Here is an 18375-nt window from a genome sequence, read left to right as displayed (position 1 = left end):
CCATCCTCAACCCGAAAAGGTCCCACAAGTTCATCTTTGATGATAACAGCCCATACCAGTACCCCACCTCCACCTTGCTGGTGTCTGAGTCGGAGTGGAGCTCTCTGCCCTTTACTGATCCAGCCTCTGGCCCATCCATCTGGCCCATCAAGAGTCACTCTCATTTCATCAGTCCATAAAACCTTTGAAAAGTCCTTCTTATGGTATTTCTATGCCCATGTCCCTGAGTATTGCACACCTTGTGCTTTTTGTTACTCCAGTAACGTTGCAGCTCTGAAATATGGCAAAACTGGTGGCGCATGGCAGCTTCACGCTTGATTTTCCTCAATTCACGGGCAGTTATTTTGCGCCTTTTTTGCCCAACACGCTTCTTGCGACCCTGTTGGCTATTTGCCATGAACCGCTCGCTTGTTTGGTGATCACGCTTCAAAAATTTGGCAATTTCAAGACTGCTGCATCCCTCTGCAAGACATCTCACGATTTTGGACTTTTCAGAGCCCGTAAAATCTCTCTTCTGACCCATTTTGCCAAAGGAAAGGAAGTTGCCTAATAATTAAGCACACCTTATATAGGGTTTTGATGTCATTAGACAACACCCCTCCTCATTACAGAGATGCACATCACCTGATTTACTTAATTGGTAGATGGCTCTCAAGCCTGAACAGCTTGGAGTAGGACAACGTGTATAAAACGTATCATGTGATCAAAATACATCTTGCCTAATAATTCTGCACCCAGTGTATTTAGGCAGCAAATCTGTTTTGTATACGTTTGTAGAAGCTACAATGATAACCTTTTCCTGTTCTATTTTTGGGAAAACTAGAGGTAGCTGAGACCTTGGAGTACATGATCAGAGCTGGATGTTCTGGGCCCCGATCACTTGATCGCTGTTATTCAATGAATAACGGCGATCATGTAAAAAAAAAAAAAAGTGTGCCCGCTATTAAAATAATTTCTTTCTCTTCTAACATGATATATACGTCAGAGGAGAGGGAAATGATGTCCCCAGACCCTCTTGCTTCGTCCCCTGGCCCTCCGCCTCCACTTCATGAAAAAAAAAAATGGCGGACGCCCCACACGCCTTCCTAGATCTGCCGTCCGACACCCGATGACAGCAGGTATTTTTCTTATTGATTAGTCAGATTAATGTTTTTTATAATTTTTATTTTTCATTCTTTCTCCGTCAGTGTTGGGGTTAGAGTTGAGATTGGGTTTAGGGTTGTTTTTTTTTTTTTTCAAAAGTTTATACAAAATGATGACGATATGGCGACTAGTGTTGCGTGCAACTGCTTGCATTGAGTATGCACAGAGTATCGCGTGTGCTTGAGTGATATGTTCGAGTCTCCACCTCGCATGCTTTGCGTCTGTTAGGCAGCCAAACAACCATGTGGGAATTGGCTGCCATACATGGGCAATTCCCACATGTCACTCAAGCACCTGGGATACTCGGTGCAAATCCAAGCACCCTATGCTAACTCGAGTAGCGAGTTCTCAACACTAATAATGATATATTCAATATGACGACCTAATGTTGTCAAATTCTGTGTTCAAAATCCTCACTATATACCTCTGGAGAAAATCCTTGAAGGGTGTAGTTTCCAAAACCGGGTCCGTTATCGGGGGTTGTTTTATTTGGGCGCCTTAGGGACTTTGCAAATGTTGCCCGCAATCTTTTTTCAGACAATTTGTGTTCCAAATTTCAAATTTTGCTACTTCCATTCCGAGCCCTGCCATTTTTCCAAACATAACTTTTTGACTACACATGGGGTAACGTCGCTCTCATGAAGTGAGGAACAAACTGTGAGGTCCACTTTTTGGTGTTATCTCTTGCAAAAGTGAGAAATTTGGGGCTAAAACAACATTTTTTCCCAAAAATGAACTTTTTCAATATGACAACCTAATGTTATTAAATTCTGTGTTGTACTTGTGGGTTCAAAATGCTCACTGTATCCCTGAATAAAATCATTGAAGGGTGTACTTGGTGTACTTTCCTATTTGGGGTTTCTGCTGTTTAAGCACCGTAGGGGCTCCTCAAATGCGACATGGTGCCCGCCATCTTTCAGGTAAATTTGTGTTCCGAAATTAAAATATTGCCCCTTCTGTTCAGAGTCCTGCTGTTTGTCCAAACAGAAACTTTTGACTACGTTTGGGGTGTCACCACACTCATAAGAAAGTTGGTAACCAACTGTGGGGTCCAGTTTTTGGTGTTACCTCTTGCAAAAGTTAGAAATTTGAAGATTAATCAAGATTTTAGATGTAACATTATAATTTTCTATACATTCCACTTTGCATTAATTCCTGTGTAGCAACTGAAGGGTTAAACAATTTCTCAAGAACAGTTTTAAATTATTTGATGTGTGTTTTTTTTTTAAATGGTATCACTTTTGGGAAATTTTCAATATATATTATAGGCCCCTCAAAGTCCACTCTCCCAGTGGGTCATGTCATCCGCGAACCATTACAGTGAAATCTGCATTATACTAAATTATGGAGCTCCTTCCCTTCGGAGTTTTGCACTATGCCTCCAAATCAGTGCCTGATTATATGTAGCATAGTGGTGTACTCAGGATAAATTACAAAACAAACTGAGAGGTCTATTTTTTCCTATTGGCTATTCTAAAAATGTAAAATTTGGAGCTAAATCAACATTTTAGCAGTAAAAATGTAATTACCGTATATACTCGAGTATAAGCCGTGATTTTCATCCCATTTTTTTGGGCTGAAAGTCCCCCTCTCGGCTTATACTCGAGTCATACCAAGGGGTCAGCAGGGGAGGGGGAGCGGGGGCTGTCTAATTATACTCACCTGCTCCTTGTGCGGTCCAAACTGGTCCCTGCTTCCCGGCGCCCCAGCTTCTTCCTGTACTGAGCGGTCACATGGTACCGCTCATTACAGTAATGAATATGCGGCTCCCCCTCCCATAACGGGGAGGGGGAGTGCAGTGCTGCGCAATATTCACCTGCTCCTCGTTCCGGGCGCCGCTGCGTCTTCTGCAGTGACACTCAGGTCAGAGGGCGAGGTGACGTGGTTAGTGCGTGCCCTCTGCCTGAACTTGCAGTGCAGAAGACGCTGAAGATGGAGCTGCGCCGGAACGAAGTCAGGTGAATATTGAAAGTGCCGGGGGCCTGAGCGACAAGAAGTGAGTATGTGATTTTTTTTTTTTTTAATGCAGCAACAGCAAATGGGGCAGGTGTCTGTATGGAGCATGTTATGGGGCCATAACGTTTGCGCAGCACTATATGGGGCAAGTGTCTGTATGGGGCCATAACGTTTGTGCAGCACTATATGGGGCAAGTGTCTGTATGGGGCCATAACGTTTGTGCAGCACTATATGGGGCAAGTGTCTGTATGGGATAAATATCTTTATGGAGCATCTTATGGGGCCATAATCAAGGTTTATTCACCACTTAACACTTAACCTACTGATGTCTCAATTAATTTTACTTTTATTGGTGTCTATTTTTACTTTTGACATTTACCGGTAGCTGCTGCATTTCCCACCCTAGGCTTATACTCGAGTCATTAAGTTTTCCCAGTTTTTTTGTGGCAAAATTAGGGGGTCGACTTATACTTGGGTTGGCTTATACTCGAGTATATATGTATTTCTAAACCACCCAAAAGTATAAATTTCTGTGAGGCACATGTGGTTGTCAAACATGCTCACTGCACCCCTAGATTAATTCATTGAGATGTGTAGTTTGTAAAATGACTCTTATCTGGGGTTTCTGCTGTCTTGACCTCTCAGCGGCTCTGCCAATGTGACATGGTACTCTCAAACCATTCCAGCAAAATCTGATTTCAAATATGGTGCTTCTTCTCTACTGTGCTTTGCACAGTGCCTCAAAAGTAGTTTTCACACCTACCACATGTAGGGTATCTGACTGCTAAAGGGAAATTGGTCAACAAATTGTATGGTCCATTTTGCTCCATTACCCTTGTGAAAATTAAAAATAAACAACATTTTTGTGGGGAAAAAATATTTTTTCATTTTCACAGTTCAAAGTTATAAACTTCTGCGAAGTACCTGGGGTTTACAGCTGCTGACCACACATCGATACATTCCTTGAGCGGTCTAGTTTCCAAAATCGGGTCACATGTAGAGGTTTTTCACTATTTAGGTACATAAGGGGCTCTCCAAACGCGACGTCAAAAAGTAAAATTGCGCTCCTTCACTTCCGAGCTCAGCCTTGAGCTCAAGCAGTAGATTTCTCCCACATATGGAGTATAGGTGTACTCGGGAGAAACTGCACAACAATTTTCTCCTGTTACCTTTGTGAAAATTGAAAATTTTAGGCTAAAAGTATATTTTTGTGGGAAAAATTTGTTTTTTTTTTTTGTTTTTTTTTAATTATTTTCATGGCTCAATGTTATAAACTTCTGTGAAGAGCCTGGGGGTTCGAGGTGCTCACCAGATTTCTAAATACATTCCTTGAGGGGTCTAGTTTCCAAAATGGGGGTCACTTGTAGGGGGTTTCCATTCTTTAGGCACATTAGGGGTTCTCCAAATACGACAGGGTGTTAACTCTTGATTCCAGCCATTTTTGCGTTCAAAAAGTCAAGCGGTGCTGCTTCCCTTCCGAGCTCTGCCGTGTGCCCAAATATTAGTTTTCTCCCACATATGGGTTATCGTCATACTCAGTAGAAATTGCACAAAAAATGTTGGGGTTAATTTTCTCCTGTTTCCCTTGTGAAAGTAAAATATTTTGGGCTAAAATAGCAATTTTGTGAAAAAAGTAAAATGTTCATTGTTACAGAACCCCCAGCACCAAGAATATGTTATGCTATATATATATTCTGTATAATAGTTTCCATGTGAAATGCATCAGTCCACAGGCTGCATCCCTGGACAAGATATTTTCTTTCTGACCTCCCTCCCACGTCACCGCTCTGCTTTCCGGCCGCTGTGCTCACAGCCAGTACAGGAGGAGTGCAGAGCACAGCGCTGGAGGACAGACAGCGGTAGGTAAGTACCGTATATACTCGAGTATAAGCCGACCCGAGTATAAGCCGACCCCCCTAATTTTGCCACAAAAAACTGGGAAAACTTATTGACTCGAGTATAAGCCTAGGGTAGAAAATGCAGCATTTACCGGTGAATTTCAAAAATAAAAATAGATGCTCCATACCGTTCATTATTGCCCCATAGATGCTCCATGTACAACTGTGCTATATAGAATGCTCTGCACCGTTGATTATGGCCCCATAGATGCTCCTTATAATGCTGTGCCATATATGCTCTGCACCTTTGATTATGGCCCCATAGATGCTCCTTATAATGCTGTGCCATATATGCTCTGCACCTTTGATTATGGCCCCATAGGTGCTCCTTATAATGCTGTGCCCCATATATGCTCTGCACCTTTATGGCCCCATAGGTGCTCCTTATAATGCTGTGCCCCATATATGCTCTGCACCTTTATGGCCCCATAGGTGCTCCTTATAATGCTGTGCCCCATATATGCTCTGCACCTTTATGGCCCCATAGGTGCTCCTTATAATGCTGTGCCCCTTATATGCTCTGCACCTTTATGGCCCCATAGGTGCTCCTTAGAAGGCTGTGCCCCATATATGCTCTGCACCTTTATGGCCCCATAGGTGCTCCTTATAATGCTGTGCCCCATATATGCTCTGCACCTTTATGGCCCCATAGGTGCTCCTTATAATGCTGTGCCCCTTATATGCTCTGCACCTTTATGGCCCCATAGGTGCTCCTTATAATGCTGTGCCCCTTATATGCTCTGCACCTTTATGGCCCCATAGGTGCTCCTTAGAATGCTGCTGGTGCTGCCATAAAAAAAAAAAAAAATCACATACTCACCTCTCTTCTCAGGACGCCGGCGCTTTCAATAATTACCTGCTCCTCTGCGGCTCCGTCTCCAGCACTGACGCTCAGCAGAGGGCGCGCACTGACTACGTCACCGCGCCCTCTAACCTGAGCGTCATTGCTAGAGGACGCTGCAGACGGAGCCGGAGCGAGGAGCAGGTAATTATAGCGCTGGGCTCCCCTTACCTGCTGCGGCGCAGTCCCTGCAGTCCCTGGCTTCTCCGGCGCTGCAGCTTCTTCCTGTAATTGAGCGGTCACATGGCACCGATCATTTACAGCAATGAATATGCGGCTCCTCCCCTATGGGGGTGGAGCTGCCTATTCATTTCTGTAATGAGCGGTGCCATGTGACCACTCAGTGCAGGAAGAATCTGCAGCGCCGGAGAAGCCAGGGACTGCAGGGACCGCGCCAGGAGCAGGTAAGTATGATTACACAGCCCCCGCTCCCCCTCCCCTGCTGACACCCGGGTATATGACTCGAGTATAAGCCGAGAGGGGGACTTTCAGCCCAAAAAAATGGGCTGAAAATCTCGGCTTATACTCGAGTATATACGGTATGTAGCGTTTGTTTTTTTTTACTTTTAGGATGGTAACCAGGGTAAACATCGGGTTACTAAGCGCGGCCCTGCGCTTAGTAACCCGATGTTTACCCTGGTTACCGGCATCGTTGGTCGCTGGAGAGCGGTCTGTGTGACAGCTCTCCAGCGACCAAACAGCGACGCTGCAGCGATCCGGATCGTTGTCGGTATCGCTGCAGCGTCGCTTAATGTGAAGGGGCCTTAAATAAAGTGGGTTCTTTTAGACTGGAAATACCTGGAGTAGCAGTCAGCTTTTATATGCTCCCATGTAGTCAAGAAACTCTAGCCAGCGTCCTTCATTCAGACTCCAGCCAAAGCAGAGTGGAGCTCCGGAAACACGGGGTGGTACTGAAAGAGGTACCCCAGATTGGTAGACTCCGTTACACTGGTGGCAGACAGCGGGATGTGATATCCCTTCTACAGAAGGAAAGGAATGAATGGAAGACAACTACCAGAAGTTAAAGAGGACTACATTAAAAGATCTGGTGGAAGCCCGAGGGTTAATCGCCAGCAACAAACAAAAGCGGATTTGATAGCAGCCATCATGGAACACGACAGTGCAGCGCCCCCCAATGTGAACGTGGAGGAGACTGAATTCCAGAGGGAGGTAAAGAACAGACTGGCGTTCTATGGCCAAAACCCTGCAGTAGAGATCATACGAGAGGTGATGGCTGATGTGCGTACTGATCTGATGGAAGAGATGGCCGAGCGGACCAGGATAGAGCTAAGCAAGATGGAGATGGCAGAGCGGAGAGAGGAGAGTCAGCGAGCAAGGGGAGCTCTGGCCTCCGCCCAGGCACCTTCAACAGTAAGCCACAAAAAGATCCAGTATAATGCCTTCCGACAGTTGGGGGAGGCAGAGGAAGACATTGATGGCTTTCTGCAGGACTTTGAGCGGCAGTGTGCCCTTCATCAAGTGAAGCCGGAGGAACGGGTTCAAATTCTGGCCAGCAAGCTGACAGGCCGGGCAGCAGACGCCTATCGCATGGTACCTGATGAGTACTGTATGGACTATGAGCGGATCAAAGAAGTGATCTTGGCCCGGTATGCGCTGACACCAGAGGCATACCGCCAAAAGTTCCGTGGACTTATAAAACGAGTAACCGATACCCACGCTGAATGGGCCTGTAAATTACGGCGGTCACTGCTACAGTGGGTACAAGGGAGCCAAGCAACCACTAAGGAGGACGTCCTACAGCTCTTCTTGTTAGAACGATTCTTTAATGGACTAAACCCCGAGACACAGGAATGGCTTCAGGACAGGCGGCCAAGGACTCTTGAGGAAGCCGCTCGTCTGGCCGATGAACATCATGACGCCAGGTGGCCTCAGTTGTCCGGATCAAAGATGGTCACTAGGGGTCCGCCCATGGACCTGGAGGGCCCCAAACCACCGAAGATTGTAGAGGGACCAGCTAGAAACCCCGCCTACCACAGTTCCCCTGGGGCGCGATGCCACACCTGCCGTCAGCTGGGCCACCTGCAAAGACAATGTCCCAACCGGACTCAGCATACCCAGTGGCCAAAGGCGGGAACAGCTACCTTCCGCCGGGCCGCTGTACACTGCTACCAAGGCGAAGCTGACCCGGCATTGGGGGCTACAACTAACCAAGGGGTGGAAGACATGGAGGAAGTGCTGCATGAAGTAGACCCCGTGCAGGCAGCCCGGGCAGATAATTGACAACAGAATCGACAGGTCGTGTGGGTTAATGGGAAACGCATGCAGGGACTAAGAGATTCCGGAGCAACTTTGACCCTTGTGAAGCCTCATCTCGTCCGGGACCAAGAGAAGACGGACCGGACAGTGGCAGTCCGTGTAGCAGGGGGAGCCATACATCTACTACCCACTGCCAGGATTCACCTGAACTGGGGAGTTGGGGATGGCCTTGTTGAGGTCGGCTTGATGGAGGATTTGCCTGAAGAAGTTTTGCTGGGAAATGACTTGGGGCCCATGTTGTCTGCCTTCTCGGTTGCCCCTCTGGCTGAGACATATCCTGTGACCACCCGGAGACCAGCTCGAGCTGCGGAGGCGGAATCACACTCAGAGGAGGCCCAGGTAAGACATCCCAGCCCTATACGTATTCCCATAGCCAGACACATTTCTTGGGCCACCCCAGATGAATTTAAGAGGGAGTTACTTGAGGATCCTTCATTGCAGGCATATCGGGGGAAGGCACAGGAGGGGAGAGGGGTACTGGAAGGGGAACAGTTTATATGGAAGCAGGGACTCCTCTACCGGATCACAGAGCAGCACCACACAGGGACGAGCCCCACTATAAAACGACAGCTGGTAGTTCCCAAGATGTATAGGCAGGAGTTACTGCGAATCTCTCATGACATACCCTTGGCCGGGCATTTCGGCGTCAGTCGCACCAGGCATCGTCTGACACAAAACTTCTTTTGGCCGGGGGTAACCTATGATGTTTGTCAATACTGCCAGACCTGTGACAGTTGCCAGCGCATTGGAAAGAGGGGAGATCGATGCAAGGCTAAATTACGCCCTCTCCCCATTGTTGAGGAACCATTTAGCTGAGTAGCGGTCGATCTGATAGGGCCGTTAGCCAAACCCAGTCCGTCAGGGAAAAGGTATATATCGACAGGCCCTGTGTATCTGTGTTATATATTCTGTGTGTTGTAAATAAAGTGGGTTCTTTTAGACTGGAAATACCTGGAGTAGCAGTCAGCTTTTATATGCTCTCATGTAGTCAAGAAACTCTAGCCAGCGTCCTTCATTTAGACTCCAGCCAAAGCAGATTGGTCCTCCGGAAACACGGGGTGGTACTGAAAGAGGTACCCCAGATTGGTAGACTTCGTTACATTCATTTTTTTTAATTCCACATTCTATAAATTTCTGCAAAGCAACTGAAGGGTTAATAAACTTCTTGAATGTGGTTTCGAAGACTTTGATGGATGCAGTTTTTAGAATGATTTCACTTTTGGTTATTTTCTGTCACACAGGCCCTCCAAAGTCACTTCAAATGTGATGTGGTCCCTAAAAGATGGTTTTGTAAAATTTGTTGGAAAAATGAGAAATTGCTGATCAACTTTTAACCCTTATAACTTCCTAAAAAAAAAAAAAAGTTAAAAAAATGATGCAGATGTTAAGTAGACGTTTGGGAAATGTTTTTGATTATTTATTTACCGTATATAGCACCATTGATTCCATGGTGCTGTACACGAGATGGGGTTACATCAAAATACAAATATCACTTACAGTAAACAAAACTAACAATGACAGACTGGTACAGAGGGAAGAGGACCCTGCCCTTGCTGACTTACATTCTACATGATTAATTATTGATTCATTATTTTGTGTGGTATAGCAATCTGATTTAAGGACATTAAAATTAAGTTTTAAAATAACCAAAAATTCTAATTTTTTATAACATTTTTCATTATTTTCTTAAATATATCCAACTTATGTCGACCAACTTTTACCAGTCTCATGAAGTGCAATATGTCCCGAAAAAACAGTCTTAGAATCACTGGGATCCGTTGAAGCGTTCCAGAGTTATTGCCACATAAAGTGACACTGCAGCCACTTACTCAGTTATTGAAAGTGACTCCGGGGGCTGTGGACAGCCAGAATTCACTGCACAAGAGTGCATGGTAATCACTCCCCCCCGCTGCAGGAATTACATGCTTTTTTGCACACTTGTGCATAAGAGAATGTCAGTCAAGAAGCGGTGGACGTTATGACAACCCACTCGCTGTTTATTGAGCACTGAATGCCCTCAGCTCCACCCCGATGACTGGAAGCAAGTGGCTGCATTGAAGATGTAACATCATTTTCTCCCAGTAGCCACACTTCCAGACTGTGGCACATGTTTAAAACTGTTCTAACCTGCAATTCACCACTGTGGCTGCAGGTAATTACCATTTTTTTCTAATATATTCCCTTAAACCTTGTGCGACTCATGACTATATGACAACCAAGCTGCACTTTTATAAGGCACGTGGGGGTTGCATTGAGCTTACTCCAACTGTTCAAAGTTGTGAATATCGTGGCCATTGTTTCTCTCAAATAGTTTTACTGATTTATGAAAAAAAAATTATGCTTTTATTGATGCCATTTTCAAGTTGTTTTCTTGTTAAATTGCTTTTTCTTTGAATTTCAGTCTCTGATCCTCTAAGCCAATCTGTTGTGCAACATCTAAGATGGATAATGCAAAAAGATCTTCTGGGGCAAGACATCTTCCTCATTGGCCCTCCAGGTCCTCTTCGGAGAGCTATAGCTATGCAATATTTGGTAAGTTGTGAGGAAGACCTCCCGGCTGAATAGTTAGAAGCTTAAATTTAGGTCGTGTTTCCTGAAACAAAAGTTAATTAAGAATAGTTTTAGGACACCCCCAATCTAAAAACAAACAAACAAATTGCCAATTTGACTGTAGGCAAGAAAATAAGATAGTATGCATACTTGTTATTTCCGAGTCCATGATGATCCTGACTATACAACTAGAATGTCACTAAAATCGCCTGGTGAACACTATAAAAAAAAAAAATAAAGCCTGAATTGCTGATTTTTTTTTTTCACTTCTAAAAACAATTAAATAAAAATCCATCAAAAAGTCACAAAAACCAAGTGCTCGCACTTTTCCATCAATGACAAAGTTGTTACTCTTAGAATATGGCAACACAAAAAAAATTTGTTTTTAAATTGCCTCTTTTTGTTCATTATATAGTCATAGCAACTTGCTCTTATTGGTTAGTATTTAGTTTTTTTGTAGTATACTGTAGATGTTAACTGCCTTTTTTTCTGACTGAACACTCCTCCCATTAGCCCAAGGCAGTATTTAAGTAGTGTTGGCTCCTACTTGCATTTTAAATTTCTAGGCTTTTAGACCGGGAGAGGCATGTTTAATAAAATTAGGTTTAGGGTCCCATCAAAGAAGATACACCTTGCCATAGTTGATGGGATCTCATGAATTGGCCAATTTATGTGCTAAGTACCTTTATGTTTATAAGTATATTCTATATAACAGTCGTGCAGTTCAAATGTAATATATAATATGTTTCCATACATCTTAGCGCATACAGAGGCTGCTGTATTCTTTTGTTTGTATATTGTGCATTGTGCACCTGTTCACACTTGCCTTATTCTGTTCTAAGGTGCTGTTCAGTTTTTTTTTGTAGTAAACTTATAAGTAAAGTGAAACGGATCGATTTGTGGTACTCCGGTCCTGCATTCAGGTCAGTAGTACCTGGCGGCTAGACAATAGTGTAGCAAATCTGTTACCTTATTCGTTCGCTGATTGGTCTCGGCAGCTGCCTGTCATGGCTGCCGCGACCAATCGGCGACGTGCACAGTCCGGAAGAAAATGCCGCTCCTTACTCCCCGCACTAACTGCCCGGCGCCCGCATACACCCCTCCGCTCACCGCTCACACAGGGTTAATGCCCGCGGTAACGGACCGCGTTATGCCGTGGGTAACGCACTCCGTTACCGCTGCTATTAACCCTTTGTGACCAAGTTTTTTACTATTGACGCGGCCTATGCAGCGCCAATAGTAAAAACATCTAATGTTAAAATAATGATAAAAAAAAACTATTATATACTCACGTACGCCGCCTTTCCCACTCCTCGCGATACAATTGCCACGTTCCGTTGGCTCAGATCGTCTGGTAGAAGGACCTGCCGTGACGTCACGGTCATGTGACCGCGACATCATCACAGGCTCTGCGCGCCTGCGCGAGCAGCACCTGCCGTGACGTCACGGTCATGTGACCGCGACGTCATTATAGGCCCTGCGCGAGCAGGCTGGGACCGGAAGCTGCCGCCTGTACCTCGCACAGGCGACAGAACTTCAAGGGGCCCTCGGATCGGAAGGTGAGTATGTTTATTTTTTATTTTTTCACCGGTGACATACGTGGCTGGGCAATATACTATGTGGCTCTGGGCAATATACTATGTGGCTCTGGGCAATATACTATGTGGCTCTGGGCAATATACTATGTGGCTCTGGGCAATATACTATGTGGCTCTGGGCAATATACTACGTGTAAAAAGATGTCATGTTAAAAATAATAAAAAAAAATAAAAAAAACCTGCTATACTCGCCCTCCGCCGCCTTTCTCGCTCCTCACCACGCTCCCGGGACCGCTCCATTGCAAGCGGCAGCTTCCGGTCCCGTCCCAGGGCTGGTGTGCGACAAGGACCTGCCATAACGTCATGGTCATGTGACCGCGACGTCATCATAGGTCCTGTTCACACCAGCCCTGGTCCTGTTCACACCAGCTGCCGCTTGCAATGGACCGATCCCGGGAGCGTGGCAAGGAGCGAGAAAGGCGGCTGATGGTAAGTATAGCAGGACTTCAACGGGCTATAGGTGAGTATATGTTTATTTATTTATTTTTTTAAGTCTCTATACTACGTGGCTCTGTGCTGGCCAATATACTACGTGACTGGGCAATATTGTACGTGGCTCTGCCATATACTATGTGGCTGGGCAATATACTACGTGGCTGGGCAATATACTACGTGGCTGGGCAATATACTACGTGGCTGGGCAATATACTACGTGGCTGGGCAATAATATTACGTGGCTTTGTGCTGTATATTACGTGGCTCTGTGCTGTATACTACGTGGTCGGGGCAATATACTACGTGGCCGGGCAATATACTACGTGACTGGGCAATATACTACGTGGACATGCATATTCTAGAATACCCGATGCGTTAGAAACGGGCCACCATCTAATATATATATATATATATATATATATATATATATATGTGTATAAGGGGTACTTCCGTCTGTTTGTCTGTAACGGAAATCCCGCGTTGCTGATCGGTTGCAGCCGCCAGGCGACGGGCACAGCCCAGCCGAGAATTAGTCCCTCCCTACTTCCTTCCAGTCAGTGCCCGGCGCCCGCTTCATACTCCCCTCCAGTCAGCGCTCACACAGGGTTAATGGCAGCGTTAACGGACCGTATTATGCCGCGGTGTAACACACGCCTTTAACGCTGCTACTAACCGTGTGACCAACTTTGTGACCAACTTTTTACTATTGATGCTGCCTATAGAGCATCAATAGTAAAAAAATCTAATGTTAAAAATAATAAAAAAACAAGAAACCTGCTATTCTCACCTTCCGTCATCCGCCTATGCGCACGCGGCTGCCGCCAGCTTCCATTCCCAGAGATGCATTGCGAAATTACCCACAAGACTTGGCGGTCTCGTGAGACCGCTAAGTCATCTGGGTAATTTCGCAGTGCATCTCTGGGAACGGAAGCTGGCGGCAGCAGTGCGCGCATCAGGACAGCTTCGCTAGACGTCGGAGGGTGAGTATATAACTATTTTTAATTTTTTTTTTTTTAACAGGGATATGGTGCCCACACTGCTATGTACTATGTGGGATGTGTTATATACTGCGTAGCTGCTATATACTGCGTGCCCTGTGTTATATACTGCGTGGGCTATGCTATATATTACGTGGGCTGTGCTATATACTGTGTGGCTGCTATATTCTATGTGGACAGTGTTATATACTGCGTGGGCAGTGTTATCTACTGCGTGGGCAGTGTTATTTACTGCGTGGCCTGTTATATACTGCGTGACCTGTGTTATATACTGCGTGGAGCCTGTTATATACTGCGTGGGCTGTTATATACTGCGTGGCCTGTGTTATATACTGCGTGGCCTGTGTTATATTCTGCGTGGCCTGTGTTATATTCTGCGTGGCCTGTGTTATATTCTGCGTGGCCTGTGTTATATACTGCGTGGCCTGTGTTATATATTGCGTGGGCTGTGTTATATACTGCGTGGCCTGTGCTATACATTAAGTGGGCTGTGTTATATACTACTTGGCTGTGTTATATACTGTGTGACTCCTATATACTACGTGCCCTGTGCTATATACTATGTGGCTGCTACATACATACATACATACATACATACATACATACATACATACATATTCTAGAATACCTGATGCGTTAGAATCGGGCCACCATCTAGTGCATTTATATGTATAAATATATGTGTGGTCATTACAAAGGACTGGCACATGATTTAGGCTTTTTTTTTTTACACTTGCCGTGTTTTTGCGGCCCCAATAGATTTCTATGGGGCCGCAAAAATTTATCAAACGCCATATGGCCGTGAGGGCCGTATTTACCGCCATAAGAAAATATCAGTGGGGCCGCAAAAACAACGGAAGCTTGTTTTTGCGGTGCACAGTGAAGACCGTATTTGCGGAATGCCGTTTTTCCCCCCCTACTTTTGCCCTACTATTCGAAACCAGAAAAACGGCGATCCGCAAGATATTGCCGCAAAAACGAGCTTTAAAAAACACGGCAAGTGTAAAAGAAGCCTTATTCCTTCCAAAGGACCAGGGGGCGCTCATTTTGGGTGGAAGAAAGGTGATTCCGGCAGCTAAGCAGGAAAGGGTTCTTTACAGTTAGAGCAGTCAGTTTGTGGAATGCCGACCACAAGATGTAGTAATGGCAGAGACTATAACAACTAAAGAAAAAAAAAAAAAAAGAAAAAAAAAAGGGCTGAATGATTTCCTTGATACACATAACATTGCTAGTTATAGTTAAATTAGTGACAAAATGAACAATTGATGGAGAAGGGTTGAACTTGATGGATCCAGGTCTTTTATGTAACTATGTAACTATGACATACAGCTTCGGTAGAACTAGAATCAGCAGCTAATGAATACCATCCTCTCTGTGTGATTTAATATGGCAACATCCTACCAACCCTCTATTCCCAGATTCACCTCACCCTTTCTTAAGAGCCACAATCTCAGCCTGGAAAAAACTAGAGAAATCTTCAAAGAGCATTTTGAAATATGAACAAATTAAAGATTTATCATGATCAGTTATCTAAACCCTAACTATATCTGAGATCCCCGATTACTGGTCCCAATTAGGAATGAAAAGGGTGAGAGATATTGACGATGGGAACTGTTTAATTCCTTTTCCGGAGTTTATTGGTCAACTCCTAGGCAACACAATCAAATCATTTGGAAAACCAGCAATATTTATGATAATTTTAATAATGACATTCTGTTTGAAAAAATCCTTATGTTGAGGTGGGGAAAAGATTTAAGGAAGCAATTAACCACAAGAAAGCATGAAACTAACTTACTCATCCAATATACGTATGACCTTCCATGAATCTTGCTACAAATATCTTGCCAAATGGTATTTCTCCCCAAGAAGATTTGCAAAAGCAATTCCAAACACCTCTTCCCAATGTTGGAGAAACTATGGACAATATAGTGACATTGTACACATATTTTGGAAATGTCCTAAACTTAATGACTCGAGTATAAACCTGGTATGCATTGTCCCTCATCCCCATCATGGTATGAATGACCCCCTCATCCCTATCCTGGTATTCATGGCCCCCTCATCCCTATCCAGGTATTCATGGCCCCCTCATCCCTATCCTGGTTATGCATGGCCCCTCATCCCCATTTTTGTACGCATGCCCCCTAATCCCTATCCTGATATGCGCACCCTCATCTTCATCCTTGTATGCATGCCCCCTAATCCCTATCCTGGCGTGCACAGCCTCCTCATCCCCATTTTGGTATGCATTGTCCCCTCCTCCCCATCCTGGTATGCATGGCCCCCTCATCCCCATCCTGGTATGCATGGCCACCTCATCCCCATCCTAGTATGCACTCCCTCCTCATCCCCCATCCTGGTATGCATGGCCCTCGCATCCACATCCTCGTTTACATGGCCTCCTCATTTCCATCCTCGTATACATGGCCCCCTTATCCCCTTCATCGTATGCATGGCTCCTCTTCCCCATCCTGGTATGCATGGCCCCCTCATCCCCCATCCTGGTATGCATGGCCTCCTCATCCCCCATCCTGGTATGCATGGCCTCCTCATCCCCCATCCTGGTATGCACGGCCTCCTCATCCCCCATCCTGGTATGCACGGCCTCCTCATCCCCCATCCTGGTATGCACGGCCTCCTCATCCCCCATCCTGGAATGCACGGCCTCCTCATCCCCCATCCTGGAATGCACGGCCTCCTCATCCCCCATCCTGGTATGCACGGCCTCCTCATCCCCCATCCTGGTATGCACGGCCTCCTCATCCCCCATCCTGGTATGCATTGTCCCCTCCTCTCTCTCCTTGTATGCTTGCCCCCGCTTATCCCTAACCTGGTATGCATGGCCACCATCCGAAAACCATTTAAAAACATAAACCATCCATACACATGAATACCAAAGCCGAGCAGAACATGAAGACCCCCCAAAGGCCGCCGCGAGGCAAGAGCATATCATTAATTCAAAACTGAGAATAAAGATTAAACAACAACCACAAGACGCATTTAATCAACCAAGGTATCATTTTAATCAGGGTGAAGACCTGACACTATGTGTAGGTTACTAAGCACAATCCTGCTGACAGGTTCCCTATAAAAAAAAAACAAAAAACAGTGAAGATGATGCAGTGCTTGCCAGCTTGACACTGCTCGTTCAAATGGCTGCCTACTGGGGGTGCTTAAATTCAGACCCTCAGTGATCTAATATTAAAGGGAATCTGTAAGCAAGTTTTGGTAGTGTAATCTGAGAGCAGCATAGTGTAGAGACTCTGATTCCAGGGATCTGTCACTTGCTCAGAAGCATAAAGGTACCGTCACACTCAGCAACTTTACAACGATAACGATAGCGATCCGTGACGTTGCAGCGTCCTGGATAGCGATCTCGTTGTGTTTGACACGCAGCAGCGATCTGGATCCCGCTGTGCCATCGCTGGTCGGAGCTAGAAGTCCGGAACTTTATTTGGTCGTCAGGTCGGCGTGTATCGTCATGTTTGACATCAAAAGCAACGACGCCAGCAACGTTTTACATGGAGCTAACAACCAGCGAGAATGATAAGTGAGTCGCCGTTACGTCACTGGATCGCTCCTGCATCGTTCTGGAGCTGCTGTGTTTGACGTCTCTACAGCGACCTAAACAGCGACGCTGCAGCAATCGGCTCATTGTCTATATCGCTGCAGCGTCGCTGAGTGTGACGGTACCTTTATAGTTTTAATGCAAATCAGTGTTTTATCAGCCTGAGATTATCACTGCAGTACAGTGTCTCATTCCAGGCAATCAGGCTAATCCGTGTAAAGGTACCGTCACACTGGACGATATCGCTAGCGATCCGTGATGTTGCAGCGTCCTCGCTAGCGATATCGTCCAGTCTGACACGCAGCTGCGATCAGGCCCCTGCTGTGATATCGCTGGTCGGGGCAGAAAGGCCAGAACTTTATTTCGTCGCTGGCTCTCCCGCTGACATCGCTGAATCGGCGTGTGTGACGGCGATTCAGCGATGTCTTCACTGGTAACCAGGGTAAACATCGGGTTACTAAGCGCAGGGCCGCGCTTAGTAACCCGATGTTTACCCTGGTTACCATCGTTAAAGTAAAAAAAACAACCACTACATACTTACCTACTGCTGTCTGTCCCCGGCGCTCTGCTTCTCTGCTCTGGCTGTGAGCGCCGGGCAACCGGAAAGCAGAGCGGTGACGTCACTGCTCTGCTTTCCGGCCGCTGTGCTCAGCCAGACCAGAGTAGCAGAGCGCCGGGGACAGACAGCAGTAGGTAAGTATGTAGTGGTTGTTTTTTTTACTTTAACGATGGTAACCAGGGTAAACATCGGGTTACTAAGCGCGGCCCTGCGCTTAGTAACCCGATGTTTACCCTGGTTACCCGCATCGTTGGTCGCTGGAGAGCTGTCTGTGTGACAGCTCTCCAGCGACCAAACAGCGACACTGCAGCGATCCGGATCGTTGTCGGTATCGCTGCAGCGTCGCTTAGTGTGACGGTACCTTAACCCTGCCCCCACATTTGATTGGCAGCTTCCTGACAATGAACAGTGTACATAGGAAGCTATCAATTAGTGATGTGGGTGAGGTTATACAGAGCTCCTGCTACATCTACATCAGAGAAAACATGGATTCTATCAAATCGGCACCAAACAGCCCAGTGAGTGATTCATCACTGGAATCTGGTATCTGT

At 45.8% G+C, this 18375-nt stretch overlaps 1 protein-coding gene across 1 annotated transcript in view; it reads left to right on the top strand.

Moving 5' to 3' along the window:
- The window catches only part of VWA8 (von Willebrand factor A domain containing 8), a 616504-nt gene that overhangs the window by 43638 nt on the left and 554491 nt on the right, over window positions 1-18375 (top strand). Inside the window, exon 4 of the mRNA XM_069758217.1 lies at window positions 10518-10648. Coding sequence (XP_069614318.1) covers window positions 10518-10648 — 131 coding nt within the window. The remainder of the gene's footprint in view (window positions 1-10517; window positions 10649-18375) is intronic.

This window comes from Ranitomeya imitator, chromosome 3 (assembly GCF_032444005.1).
Source record: "Ranitomeya imitator isolate aRanImi1 chromosome 3, aRanImi1.pri, whole genome shotgun sequence".
Taxonomy (NCBI): domain Eukaryota; kingdom Metazoa; phylum Chordata; class Amphibia; order Anura; family Dendrobatidae; genus Ranitomeya; species Ranitomeya imitator.
Note: the sequence above shows the minus strand (reverse complement) of the source record. Positions and strands in the feature narration are given on the sequence as shown.